The sequence below is a fragment of the Pseudoliparis swirei genome, chromosome 23 (genome assembly GCF_029220125.1).
Source record: "Pseudoliparis swirei isolate HS2019 ecotype Mariana Trench chromosome 23, NWPU_hadal_v1, whole genome shotgun sequence".
Lineage (NCBI taxonomy): Eukaryota > Metazoa > Chordata > Actinopteri > Perciformes > Liparidae > Pseudoliparis > Pseudoliparis swirei.
Genome location: NC_079410.1, coordinates 18,135,847 through 18,150,418, shown reverse-complemented (window position 1 = coordinate 18,150,418; position 14,572 = coordinate 18,135,847). Strand labels below are relative to the sequence as shown.

Sequence of the window (14,572 nt, the reverse complement as noted above, 5' to 3'; positions counted from 1 at the left end):
ACATTGAAATCAAATGTTGCACATGAGAACATTTTGATCAGCTGATAAAGTGTCCATGAAACTCCTGCAGCGGCACACTCGATTTAGCTTTGTACTTATTTGTAGAATCCAATCTGCGCATAAGTTTAGATTCAATCTCACTTTAATTTCTTCTATCGGGATGCCAGAGGGAGCCAATGAAATGGCTATTTGGGGTCAGATCGTCTAAAGTTATACAAAACAAGGCCTGTTTCATTTTCCAGGTGTGGAACTCGGAGAACACAACTGTACAAAACCCGAATGTGTGTGATACCCCCCCCCCCCCCCCCACACACACACACACACACCACCCTATATGCAGGTAAAACAGCCGGAGCAGTTTGATAAACTCATCTTGTGCGCACTTTCCTTTGCGTAAAACTTTCATGAAACGTACTTTAATATGAACTTTCCTCTCCATTTTCTGAAGCATCAAGGTGTTGTTTGGCTAGATGGAGAGAGAACGAGGGGGGGGGGGGTAACCAATCAGATATCTCCATGCATGCATGCGTACGGCTCCTTTAAGATTTTCCTCCCCATCTTTTTTTTCTTCTTTTTTCCCCCTCCCCTCAGCCTCGTACAAGGAGCTCTTTAAGCCCCGGTACCGACACACAGAGCAGGCATTCATACTCGGGCCGCGCGAGCGAGGGGGCTCGGGAGCGAGCGTCACTTTGGAAACTCGGGAACTCACGGATTCTCGTGCTAAACCGGCGACCTCCTTTTCTCATTACTGAAGTAAGGCGCTTAGCATTTCCAACTCTTTTCTCTCTGCTGCTGGTGGCTGACGCGCTCACCGCGATGTGCACGTCTCTTCTCGTCGGGGGCGCGGAGAGGAACTCATGTCGTCTTAGAACCAAAGAATCAACCATGAGAACCATGAAGACCTCTCCGCGAGCTTTAGGACTGGTGTTTAGCTGTTGGTGTTCGTCCTTTAAGTCTCTGTGTAGAACAAACCACGACGAGCTTTAAGAATCAGGCGTTTGGCGTGGATTATTATTATGCGCGTGATAATCGCCGTCGCGGGGAATCCTGTCATGATGAATTGTGTCAGTGCAACAAGTGCTCCTGTTTTAGTTTGCTGGGTTTCATTTTCGTATATTGTTGGTCGTTATGAGTTTGGACAGTCTTTGTTGACAACATAAACAAATTCCTACTAACACAGGACACACTAACAGTCTGTTTAAGACAACGACTAGAAGTTGCAAGAACTAAAAAACTATAAACAGACATTATTGACATGGACTTTGGTGCAGATGGACAATAGGATAATTGTGGTCATAGTTTAATTGCGACTTGTGCCGGTTTATTCTTTCCTGTTGTGTCTTTGCTGTGTGGACCAGAAGACACTTGAAATCCAAGCTGTTGTAAAACTAATTGTAAAAAAAGAAAGAAAAAAGTTTACGAACAAGCAAATTAAGGCCAACTTGCAAGTTGATAATGAGTTCACACAACCGGAAATCATTACGCACAGTAAATGTGCTCAGTTATGTTAATTAATAAGCAAGCACGATTTAAGGGCTTTACAACTCTTTAAATATCACACCTGCACTGCTGAGTGCTTTACTGGCTTGTTTGTTAATCTGAGGCCTTTAGAATTGACCACTAACCCGTCAGTGGATTCTGGATCATTGCTATTTGCTTATTTCCTTTCATTCATAACAGTAACCATAACGAGCGAACAGCGCGTCGCGCAAACGCGCGCAACGAGGCGTTTGGTGCCTTTTTACCACGACGTTGCGCGGCCGGGGCTCTGCAGTCTGTGAGGAGGCCTTGCTGAGCAGGTGGCTCTCAATGCGCCTCGGACAGATGGAGAAGCTGTGCACGCGCCTCGGCGGGGAATTGATACGACACGTCAAAACACGACCGCAACTCTGTCATTTAATTGGCTTAAAAAATGTGTTTGTTACAATTGAAAGGCACATATACGCACATTCTCTGACAGTTATTTTCCGTGGGCGAACCTTTTTCCTCAAATATAAAAGTATTGTATCCCCCCCCCTCAACACACACACACACACACACACACACGCGCGCGCACACACAATTAACCTGCCCGTGACGAGCTATATTTCGTAATGTCGCTGGACGTGAAGCGAGATCTATATTTTCCAGCCTCGTGACGCCAGAGCAGAAAACAAACCAGCGGGCTGTGTGTGTGTTTTTGTGTGTGTGTGTGTGTGTGTGTGTGTGTGTGTGCGTGTGTTGCCGGTTCACAGGAAGTTCGCTGATTTAGGACGTAAAGTTCGAGGCCGGGTGTTGATTTAATGGGCAAAACAAGGACACATTTTGCTCCCCGCCGATAGACCTGCCCCTGTTTCACAAACACAGTGTGTCTAACACACACACGGGGTGTATATTTCCAGCGCCAGGCCATGTTTATCCAAGAACATGCAGAGCATCAATCCGAGGTCTGTGCTGCTGCGGCCTCATATCATTCCAACACTCCCTCTCCGGGGAGCTTGGAATAACTGCTAAACCTTAAACAGTAAGGTGTGTTTGGGAGGCAAGAGGGAAAGCGGGGGGGGGGGGGGGGTCTGCACAGGAGCCGGACCTCTGCAAATAAACCATACGTTCTTATTTTGAGACTCAGATTTGTTTCTCAACATATGGAGTTGTTATGTTGTGCGCATGAACATGTCTCCAACACTCAAAGATCCTGTGTGTGCGGGAGTTGTAAATAGTGGAGTGAAAGGTGGAGGCAATACGGGGACATGGCACACAATGGGTACTATTTATCGAGGGAACATGGGGTGGGACAATCCTTTTTTTAGGCCCAGTCGGATGTTTTATGACCGTAATGGGGAGAGAGAGAGAGACATTGTGAAAAGAAGTCAACATATTTCCCCAAATGAGGTCTTCACATGATGTTTTAAAAGCACCAACATAAAACATGTCGCCGCTCCGAGCTGCCACACTTCATGTGTTGGTGCGCGGTGCCTCGTGACGTGGGGGCCTTTCCCCTCATGTGGCTGAGAACTGACGCTGCGCATCATTCTGCTGTTTCAGGTCCTCACTGTTGGATTCCAACCGCGGGACAAACGGAGGAGAGAGCGTGAAGGGGAAGTCAGGAGGGAAGTGAGACTGGGTGAGTTTGGCGCACGGTTGTGCTTTAGCAGGTAAACTGGGGTCCAAGGTGCGCACTGAGTCACCTATGATACCAACATTACGGATGGAAAGAACTTTAATGTGGAATCCTCACAGAGTTTTGCAACGGAGGCTGAGAGTAGAGACGGACTGGCAGTTTATATTATAACTTGGGCCAGAGGGACAGATCCGACAGATCAGCCGACACTCCGCGCGTCACTGTAGGGACGAACAGCAGCAGCAGCAGGGACCCGGCAGGTAGAGCTGAGCATTTAGGAACACACCTCGCATCCTCTGCCCACCTGGGGGATTTGTGTGTGTCTAGGAAGATGTCTAGAGAGGAGCAGAGCATGTCGGACGTTGACCTCAGTCCCGGGATGTCCGGGATGTCGGACGACACTCGCTCCCTGTCACCGGGCCACTCTTCCGGTGCGGCCGGCGGGGGGGACTCGCCTCTCCACGGGCGGCAGCAGCCGCAGCTGGCGGGTCTGGACGACTCGGCAGCGGGCTGCTCGTCCATCAAATCCGAGGACGAGGAAGACCACTTCGCCGCGGGAATCCGTGACGCGGTGAGCCAGGTGCTCAACTGCTACGACTGGACCCTCGTGCCCATGCCCGTGCGCGTGAACTCCGGAAGCAAGAACAAGCCGCACGTGAAGAGGCCCATGAACGCCTTCATGGTGTGGGCGCAGGCGGCGCGGAGGAAACTGGCCGACCAGCACCCGCACCTGCACAACGCGGAGCTCAGCAAGACCCTGGGGAAGCTGTGGAGGTGAGGCGGCCGCGATGTAGTCCGCATGTTGTCACATCACTGTCATGGCCGCTGAGGCTCACACGGTTTAGGCAGGACAGTAGTGGGGGGGGGGGGGCTTAGGGTGGGGGTCAGGGGTCATGGCTCCAGGAAAAGGTCAGTGTCACCAAGCGAGTGATATCAGAGTCAATGCAATATTGTTGTATATTCCCCCAATAACCAAAATACTTTCTAAGAAGTATCACCACAGTCAGCTGATGTTGAATATTCCCCCAATAATCAAAAGACTTTCTAAAAATCAGAATCAGTTGATTACAAAAAACCTAAAACCCCCCCAATGTTTTCTTCACTTCTCTTTTCTTTTGTTTGTAGACTATCATCTCTTGCATGGATTTTCCTTCAGGCCAACTTCAGACAGGAGTGTGTTCACTTTTACAGAAAATAAACTTTTCAAGGACACTGAATGTTATTCTGCACATGCAGGCCCCATTATTTATTATGTTTATCAATAGGCTCTTTTTAGTTCTCCTACAATTATGATAATTATCCAACAAGCTTTAACTTTCTCCTGTGACCATTTGGTTTCAGTCATGTTTTAGTTTTTTTCTCTTATTATTTATTGTATTTTCTTAAGACATAGATGAGGCCTTGTTCATGGGTGCATGTAGCAAGACATGCCAACACTCCCTCGTAGGATTTTTGCTAAATGTTATCCTGTAATTGAGTTACAACGTATACATAAACTGCATATATACAAAATAAGAGTTTCAACACAGCTCACCAGTTGAGGAGTATTTGTGTGTTTTACTGTCACATATTCCAGATGTCACACACCGTTCACTTACTGGCCGTGTAGCTGAAGTTAACGGCTCCCGAGGGAATCCAGGGAATGCTCTTTGCACACATTTGAGGCACGCAGGGGTTTGAACCCCTGAAATGAAAAAAAAGTGGACGTCAACATTTTCAGTTTAATCTCAATTTGGAATTATTTTATGGCGTTGAGTGAATGCTCGAGCATCAGGCATCAGCGTTGCCTCTTGAAGTTTTATCAGACCTTCCCGTGTCTGTCATCTCACACATCAACAACAACAACAACATCACTATTATCCGTCAAGAAGGTCCGAGAGGTTAAATACGAGATGAAGACTTGACCTTGGGCTCAGGCGTGATTGGTTAATGGACGTGATGCATCTTTTGGTATTATTTCATTACTGTCCAGCAGATATGGCCATGCAGACGTAGTGGAGGAAGCGTAATGTATTGATCAGCACCGTAATGTATTGATCAGCCCCGTAATGTATTGATCAGCACTTATTGCTGCCGAGCACATTGCTGTTATCTGTGAAGGATCCATTTGGCCCAGATACATAGTGTTGGTATTATTTTGATTCTTCCCCCACAATATGAAGCCATAAAGATTTAACCTCAATGTGCATTTAAAGAAAATGATTCAGTATAACTTATTTGTCAAATACCAAAGTGACCATGTGATCGACATCTCTACACACCTTTTGCATTATTGTGTAGAATAGGAGGAAAAAGCAGCGTTGAGACTTTTCTTCTCTTCTTTAAACAATCTGCTCCCGTCTTTTCCTTTCACCCAAGGCTCCTTAACGACAGTGACAAGCGGCCCTTCATCGAGGAGGCGGAGAGGCTGAGGAAGCAGCACAAGAAGGACTACCCGGACTACAAGTACCAGCCGCGACGCCGCAAAAGCGGGAAGCTCGGTTCCGGGAGCGAGGCCGACGGCCATTCGGAGGGTGAGGTCGGCCAGTCCCACTACAAGGGCCTCCAACTGGATGTGTCCCTCATTCGGACGGCCAGGTCCCCTCTGGCCGATGGGCACCAGCCTCACGCTGCAGGTGGGCCGCAGCACTCACACCTCACTGACACTGTTCCTGTCGCTCTGATCGGTCTGGACACAGCTGGACATTGTAACTCCATGTTCCCTCGTGTCTCCACAGGTCACAGTCCTCCCACCCCGCCCACCACTCCCAAGACCGAGCCTCACGCTGGGAAGGTGGGGGATGGAAAGCGGGAGTGTGCTGGGAACGGGGGCCTGCGGGGTGCAATGGGAGCGGAGGGAGGCTCCGGCGCTCCGGGCTCCGGTAAGCCTCACATCGACTTTGGTAACGTGGACATCGGTGAGATGAGCCACGAGGTGATGGCCAACCTGGAGCCTTTTGATGTCAACGAGTTTGACCAGTACCTTCCCCCAAATGGACACCCGGGGGTCGGGCAGAGCGCTGGGGCGGGAGCGGCTGCTACGCCTTCCCCGGCGTCTCCTTACACCTACGGCATCTCCTCAGCTCTGGCGGCGGCCAGCGGACACTCGGCCGCCTGGCTCTCCAAGCAGCAGCAGCAGCAGCCGCTGCAGCACCACGGGCCCTCTCTGGGCTCCGACCCCTCCAAAGCCCAGATCAAGAGTGAAGCCGGGGGCACCGGGGGTCACTTTGCAGAGGCAGCCTCGGTAGGTTCCCACGTGACCTACACCCCCCTCAGCCTCCCTCACTACAGCTCTGCCTTCCCCTCGCTGGCCTCCAGGGCTCAGTTTGCAGATTACGCCGACCACCAGGCCTCGGGGTCGTATTACGCTCACTCCGGCCAGGCCTCTGGCCTGTACTCTGCCTTCTCTTACATGGGGCCCTCCCAGAGGCCCCTGTACACCGCCATCACCGACCCGGCCAGCATGCCGCAGTCGCACAGCCCCACGCACTGGGAACAGCCCATCTACACGACGCTGTCGCGGCCATGACAGACAACGAGACCAGAGAGCACTGGTGCGGGTTCAGGCCCCACGACAGACCTGAGGAGGAGCGGCGGCCACGGCGGCAGTGTTAGTGGCAGCGGTGGTAAAAGTGGTCTGGGCTGGGGGGTCTGGGGGGGCACCGGGGGAGTCGGCAGGGGAGGCAGGAGGGGAGAAACCCTCTCCTGCCCCTGCCCAGAAGAGTTGTCGGAGCCCTTGGATGAGCTTGGAGGAGGGTGCTTTGAAGGCGCGGTTGATTATTCGGGCCACTCGGTGCGGTAGTGACAGACTGGCTCACTTCACGCCCGCCGCGCAGGGCTTCCGGTTAGAGAGCGACGGGAGGGACAGCGTTCACAGGTGGTTCAGGACCGCGTGTCCCTGTCGGCTCTTGGTGGGCTACGCCCCCCCTCCTCCCACAGGACACCAGGGGGCCCGTAGCAACAGAGAACGGTGCACATTGAGAATTAGCAAGACTTTGATCTTTTTTGTCACGGGTGTGACTGAGACGGAGACAAATTCATCCGATGTGAAATCGGTTACTTTTTATCTTCTTTTTTTTTGGTACAAGAAGTGCCAAACTATTTGGCCGTGGCCCGTTTGCTCCTCCGGCAAGATTTGACCTTTCATAAAACAGATATTAAATTGTATTTTTTTTTACAAAAGAATGCAACAAACACTTATTCTGTCGAGGCACATTTTGTCCTTAATTAATTAATTCAAATTATTGTGCTGTCGCATGGAAGCAAAATGCCATAAAACTATGTCGAGGATTTCTTAATTTAAAAAAAAAAAGTATGATTGCTGATTATTATCAGGATAGTTTATATACGATGTACTTGAAATTACAAATGTACGTTTACTGACGCATACAGATTTGAGATGTTTGTAAAAACGACCAAAGTTTTGAGACTTGAAGAAAGGAAGCGATTAACAGACGTTCCTCCCGACGTGACATTAGCGGTCGACACTTTTTACAATGTGACTTATTGTAAAAGCCTTATTAGTGTCAAAAGCTACTTTTGTTTCTTTCTTTTTTAAACAATGGCACTGAGTGTGATGATTTTTATTAGCAACTAACACATTCATGAAGAACATTCATGAAAAGAAACGTTTCTATTTATACCTGCATGACCCATTTTTAATGACCACGGTCGCAATTATGGATCAGCCGATAATGAAACATTCATATAATTATGTATTACTCTGCTCATGATATATATAAATTGAGCCCATATTAAGTTATGCAATCCAAGTTTTTGGATGTACTTTACTAGAAAAGAGAGAGAGAGAACATTGGAAGAGTCCGAACTGTTTTGTGTTAACTGACCAGCGCTGACAGCTAGATTTGGTCATGTCAGCACTTTGGAATATTAAATCATCCATCTTATCTTTCTTTCACTCAGGTGTGCATAATACAAATACAGGTTATGAACTTCCTTTTTAAAAATACAAAAATGTGAACTTATCGGTTGATGTTGTTGGCATCGGGCTTGAGAAGCAGATAATTATCGGTTATCAGCTGGAAAGAAAGAAAAATCCACATCGTGTATCCCTACTCAAAATCTGTCATACAATACATGGTAGAAGCTTTTTTCATTGTTTTAACTTTTAACTGTATTAATATTGTTCAATTCTTATTGCTGTTATTATCTTCACTGAACATCTGCCCCCTGCCTTTTCTTTACCTGTATGTGTCATTTAAAATGTGTATCAATATTCATTATGAAGTGTCAGATCTTTGGATCGTAGTTGTGTTACGTGAACTTTGTTGTTGTTGTTGCATTTGAAGAGTTTCCATGTGGGAGAAGCAAACACTGAGAAACAGTTGCCAGAGATTGAGTTATTAAAGCTTCCAGGAGAAATACGTTTGAACCCAGCCGAAATATTAAATCCAAAATGTGCCTGGAATACACACACATGAAACAGAAGTATTTTATCTTAAATCATGTTTTTGTGTTTCACATTTTTTAGACAATTAGTAAATGTAGTTTTTAATGATGTGTTGTTTCCCTTCATCTCTGTCTTTATAGTCTACTCTCTTTCCACATCCCATTTCCTATATATCTTAAGAATCTTATTTTACATCTGGTCAAAATGAAAGAAAACTAAAAAAATCTTTTTTTGGGTTGCTTTTTAAAACTTGTATATCACTTAAATATCCTCTATCACTACTGGACGCAGATCCAAACCATATGCACGCACCACTGCTCGTTTTTATTCATATTCCATCGCCGCTTAAAGCTATTTAACTATTTTCCTCCAGCACAAGACGCAGACTTACTTTTACATCCTTGTTGCTTGTGAAATATGTGTTGCTACGACTTTCACCTGTATTTATATGTGTTTGATGCTTGTGTTTGTGCCGTTAAGTTGTTTCCCCCCAACATGAGGGCAACTTTGGACCGGTCCTGCCATTTTAGTATTTCATCGTTTCCATCCATGTTCAACTGTTGCCACAGCAACACGACTCCTACCACCAGAGGGAGCCTTAAACATGTGATGATGACTAATGACCTTTTACGCTCACTTGAAATAAAGCCCTATTATTCCTGCTTTGATCAAAAAATGCTTCTTGGAGTTATTGAATTTTTATTTTCTTACAATATAAAACACATCAGAAATAAAGCACAACACACACACACACACACACGAGTCAACAACCAATCATCCCCCAGATGCTGAACATATTCCGGCCATGTTGTGTGTTTGTGCGCTGGGTGAGGTGGTGTGTGGCGCTCATCCCCCGGTGCGCTGCCGGCTGTCGGTGTCTCGGTGTCTCCTGCGACGCACTTGAACCGCTCCGGCCCCGATGAGGGCGTGACCGGCGGTTGGTGTTTCCTCACAGCGTGCATGTGTGTTCCTCTGTGTGCCGCGGCTTTAAGCCTGACTCTTAATTCCCTCTCTTTAATCAGCTGTGTGATACTTTGGAAAGACAAAGAGGGCCATTGAAGGGGAGCAGGGGGGGGGGGGGGTATGCGGGGCAATGAGGGAGCCTCACCCATAACTGCCAGGCCTGTAGCTTCACCGGGATACAATGGGACTCTCATACTCTCTTCACACAGACCCTGCATCCCCCCCCCTCCTCCCCCTCTCATCCCCCTCCACTGGAACCCATTTTCAGGTTTGAGCTGTAATGGGATTAAAACATTCCCAAAATGAAGATGGTTAACCAGAAAGACGACGTAGGTAGAGTTACTTATTTTATTCACTGCCTTTTGAGCACCGGGCTTTCCGAGCAGCACAACCCGGGGACCCTGGCGCCGCCCAGTCCGGGCCAAGAGGGATGAAGCCTCTTGTTAGTTGTGTTTCCGACTCATAGAATTTCACCCGGGTATTGCAGAGCTAATCTCGTAGACACACTTTGCTATCGAAAGATCTGAAGAACTCAAAGTCAGACGCTATGTGATCCAACAGAAGTCATCGTCCATAGATCCAATAATCAAATGCACACACATGCCAGGAACAGTGTAGGTCCAGCGTGACCACAGGGTCAACGGGAGCACAGCAGGTTGTTAAAAGACAGATCAGACTCCAGTAGATGTGGGACAGACGAAAAGAAAAGAGAAATAAAGACACGAGAGACACGGAGACTAATGGATGATAAAGTCAGAAGATATTAGTCGCACCCTAAACTGGGTTGAGGCCGACCTGATGGTGGCCTCGCTGTGGTTGGTGCAGCTGAGTCACATGGGCTGCCCCGTCCGCCTCGTGAAAGGACAGCAGCGTCCCCCTGAGGCACTGTCCCTTCCAATCAACAGACCCACAGATCAGAACAGTTTTTGAGAAATTAACAGCATGACCGTGGCTACACACGATTATAGATACCAGTCCAAACTGGATTCCCCTCGTTTGAATGCTTGCGAGATAGACGATGCTCACCTCGGGAAGAAATTCTATAGTGTATGGGGAACATGTAACCCACCCACCGGAGGCTGGAGTATCACCGTGCAGCTTCTTCTACAACAAAGCTGTTAATCCGTCCTGCAACCGTAGGGTTGTGGGTTCGATCCCCGCTCTCCCCATTAGTTTCAAGTCGAAGTGTCCTTGAGCAAGGCACTGAACCCCCCCCTCTTCTGCTTCGGGGGCGCTCGCAGCCCACTGCTCCTTAATAACTAAGGATGGGTTAAATGCAGAGAACTAATTTCCCCTTGGGGATTAATAAAAGTGTATATTCTATTCTCAGATTCCAGCCCCCTCTATCTTTCTGCCAGGGCAACAACCCGTTTTAGCTGAACAATACAGTGACTGTATTTGTGCGTATGTGTTTGAATGAGGGATTGTGTGCCAAAATATCACCGATAGAATTGCAGATTTTGTATTTGTGTTCACAACTTTCAGGTGGAAAGTGTGGATTTGTTTCATGTGGCAGCAGTAATCAGACCTGTTGCCACACTAAAAACAGAAATAGCCAAATGGAAATATGTTAACTTTTAAGAGAAGATTTAGTAAATCAATCCTACTAAAAACTAAAGCTGCACCAACACCTATTTTATCCTTTTGCAGTATCATCACATGCTGTAGGTTCAGAGCAACTTAATATCCCTTTTCCCTAAGTGTACCTGAACATCTCACAGGTGGCTTACATAACTACACGGCTAAGTCCCTGTGACATTGTGATATTAACCCAAAGCATAATGTCACGCACATCTCTGCTGGCGCATAGCATCATTACAAGTGTTATGAATGAGACATGGTCATTTAAACAAACGTTTTTATTAATAACAATAAAAGTTATTTTACACTAAACACCTCTCTTCTTCAGAACAAAACATGGACAAATTACCACAAGGGTATATTTGGTAAAACAAAGTAAATGTCAGCCCCTTGTGGCTCTTCGGTATAACACAACTAGTAAATAAGAACTCTGGATTTTTTACACAACACTATGAAACTAAAAATGTTACCAGTCAGACCACAAGATCATAACCATGCAAGTGTTTTGATTTGAATTATTCTTCAAGTGTCTAATGAGCACACTTCATATGTTCATATTTCACAGACTCAGTCACCTGATGCAATGGGTGTGTGCGGATCAAATTGAGGCATGTACAGGTGGGCGGTGCTGGGATCGGCCTGAGGAATCTTCCGGGTGTGTGTGGCTGACTGGCCTGATATGATGGTGGGAGTGAACCAGCATATATTAAATTAACTCATTCAGACCGGATGAGTGGTTTAATCAGTTATGATGAGCTCGTCACAGCCCCAGTCCTCATAACTCCCATCGGGAAGGTATCTGCGGATGATGATCGGGATCTTTCTGCCCCTGTTGAACGGAGTCAAATAATATTCACTGGACAGTAGAGAAACGGTCTGCATCACAGAATATTGACCTACTCTCTAAATAATGACAGAAGGAAACTACATAAGTAGTGATTTTAGAATCGTACAAAGCATTACTGATAAATAAAACTATATAATTATCACCTACTTGAGCTCTTTCATAGCTATTTGCAAGGGGTCCGTTTCTCCCTCCAGCTCCACCATGACTGGAGCGCACATCCTGTTGGGATCAGATAGACACGTCAAGTAAATACTGAAATAGAGCCTGACTAATAAAGTGGTCTCCAAACACCTGAAACCCTCCTAGAATACATTAAGAGCGTGGTGATGTAGTCATCACATTAAAAAGGTATCGACTAGTATATAATAATTTAATAAAGTTTGATTAGCTGATTGCTTTGGAGTTACATTATAATCTAGTGGTTCGGCTCACACAGGCCATCTAAGAAAAGGACACCATAGTTTATAATTCATTGTCAAAATACCCAATATTGATGCAGAAGATATTAAACTAAATACCATTAATATGGGCAATTGTACATTCCCCATCTTTTACAAACAGCACCGTTTAGTGTTACAACTCAACTATACGACTAATAAGGTCCGGTAAGGAAGATTAGTCATTGTAAAAAAAACCATACAATGAAATTAAGTTCGCGACTCATCAGTCAATATAGCATTAACAGTAAAAACATGTATAAAAACCATAAGACATGTCATTTATAATTTAAAACAAGATATTTAAAAAATAAAAATAAATGAAACACAGGCTTAAAAGTGAACATGTATCATGTAAATGAGTATCTGGGTCCCCACCATAGCACTGTCCGGTGCTAGCTGGGTGGGGGTGATGAAAGAAGTTGCTCTGGGGGGAAAGCTGCTGCTCAGCCTGTTAGTCAAGGTTTAATAGTCCTGAAACTTCTTCCTGACGGCAGTGGAACCAACAGAGAGACAGCCTAGAGGCGTGTACACCTCCCCAAATGAGGTGACGGAACACAGCGTGCAGGTCAACGTGGAGAGGAACCACTCACGCGATCTGGAGAGCTCGTGTCCCGAGCACTCGGGCTCTCTCATACTTGGTCATGTACGCTGTTGTGATCCTCTTCAGGTTGGCTTGCGGCCCCTGTCCTGCGGGCAGGATCTGCACGTTCTCCCGGTCCTCCTGCACGAGAGCAAGTCAAACAGGTTCACACAAATACAGACATTATGACGAGAGCAGCGGCGGGAAACGCGGAGAGACAATGTAAGCTACGTGCTAGCTATAACCAGCCAGTCCTTTTATTAAACGGCGAACTTACATCTCCGGCGTTTTCCAGGTCCTCTAATCCCTCATCTTCGTCGCCTTCATCAAAATCTCCGTCGTCGAAACTACAGAAATGAATGACATCAAAACGATAAACACAACATGTCCATAATCATAGCTAGCTAAACGTTAGCGAGCTCGCGTTAACGTTCACGTTAGCCACACGTCGTGTTTTACCGCATGAGCGACTCGATACGTCACGTCCTGCCGTGTGACGACACTTACTTGTCTTCGTTGTCCGACATGTTTAATGTTGAAGCTTGTAAATATTCTCTGAATCACGGATAATAACAACAGTTTAGAGACACTTTGTTGTCAACGTGGAGCCACATGAACGTCGAGAACGTTTAACTTCCGGTATCTCGGTCCGTTGGAGAATATTCCGGGTGCTCCAGAGGACCGTTGTTTTTTGTTCCCCTTGTACTGTCATTTAATAAAAAGGCTGTTGAGAACAATCTCGAGCTTGCATTATATGGTTTAATGTAATTACAAATAAAACTATTATTGTATGAACCAGATTGTATTTATATGTTTCGTAATAGTGCGGTTAGGGGAACACCTGACTGATTTCTAAACTATTCGGAATAAGTATGTCTTTTCTTCATAACATAAATGTTTGCGTAAGAGCACAACCCTACGTGTTTCCACCATACGTAGCTGATGCATTTAATGATTTTAGTTTACCATTAGACTTGCTCTTGGAGCATTTTAAAAAACACTGAAGAGTTGGCCAACTTTCACTCCAGAAAAATCCTCAACTGTGAACCTGAATTAACTGTTTTGGCGTATTTGCGCAAGAAACAAAATATTCTATCCAACGTAGGGATCAGACAGGGGATCACAAATCATGGAAATTCACACAAAGGAAATAGGAATGATTACATTACTTGTTCTAGTTTTTTTGAGGATTTCCGAGCTCTGCTCTCCATTTAAAAAACGAAACATTAAATTAAACATGAAAGCAAAAACAATGAAACTGATTCGGAAAATAAAACAAGTTGTTTTTATCAAGCATTTTTTTTTAAACAGCATATCTTCCATGTCAAGAAAGTTATTTTAACCTAAAATATACCATATAAAAAGACCACTTTCTCAAATCCATATATATATATATATATGGATTTGGGAAAGTGGTCTTTATATATATATATATATATATATATCATACTTCATCAAATACAAGCAAGTCATAAACAAAAATAAAGAAGATTGTAAAACAAGAGACAGGGCAAGTAAAAACACATGTACATTGATAACACTTTTTGCGAGGTTGAACTTTTCTTTTGACTTTTTTTAGCTTTTTTAATCCTTCTATATATATACACACATATATACAAATACATATATATACACACATATACATAGGCCTATATATACACATAAATATATA

At 45.6% G+C, this 14,572-nt stretch overlaps 2 protein-coding genes across 3 annotated transcripts; one reads left to right on the top strand and one right to left on the bottom strand.

Annotated features, from left to right (window-relative positions):
* Nucleotides 1-676: 676 nt before the first annotated feature.
* Nucleotides 677-9,169, top strand: sox10 (SRY-box transcription factor 10). 2 transcript variants are annotated; one of them, XM_056407600.1, is made up of 5 exons: nucleotides 677-753; nucleotides 3,025-3,103; nucleotides 3,428-3,874; nucleotides 5,459-5,715; nucleotides 5,818-9,169. In XM_056407600.1, exons 3-5 carry the CDS (start codon nucleotides 3,432-3,434, stop codon nucleotides 6,606-6,608), a joined length of 1,491 nt encoding a protein of 496 aa, XP_056263575.1. In that variant the 5' UTR covers nucleotides 677-753; nucleotides 3,025-3,103; nucleotides 3,428-3,431; the 3' UTR covers nucleotides 6,609-9,169. The 2 variants fall into 2 exon arrangements, with proteins under 2 accessions (XP_056263575.1, XP_056263574.1); XM_056407599.1 differs by having other exon boundaries at nucleotides 3,025-3,874.
* A 2,124-nt stretch (nucleotides 9,170-11,293) lies between these two features.
* Nucleotides 11,294-13,541, bottom strand: polr2f (RNA polymerase II, I and III subunit F). Its single transcript, XM_056407220.1, has 5 exons — nucleotides 13,408-13,541; nucleotides 13,178-13,247; nucleotides 12,911-13,041; nucleotides 12,028-12,099; nucleotides 11,294-11,862 (listed from the first exon to the last, which is right to left on the bottom strand). Exons 1-5 carry the CDS (start codon nucleotides 13,425-13,427, stop codon nucleotides 11,772-11,774), a joined length of 384 nt encoding a protein of 127 aa, XP_056263195.1. The 5' UTR covers nucleotides 13,428-13,541; the 3' UTR covers nucleotides 11,294-11,771.
* Nucleotides 13,542-14,572: the final 1,031 nt, after the last annotated feature.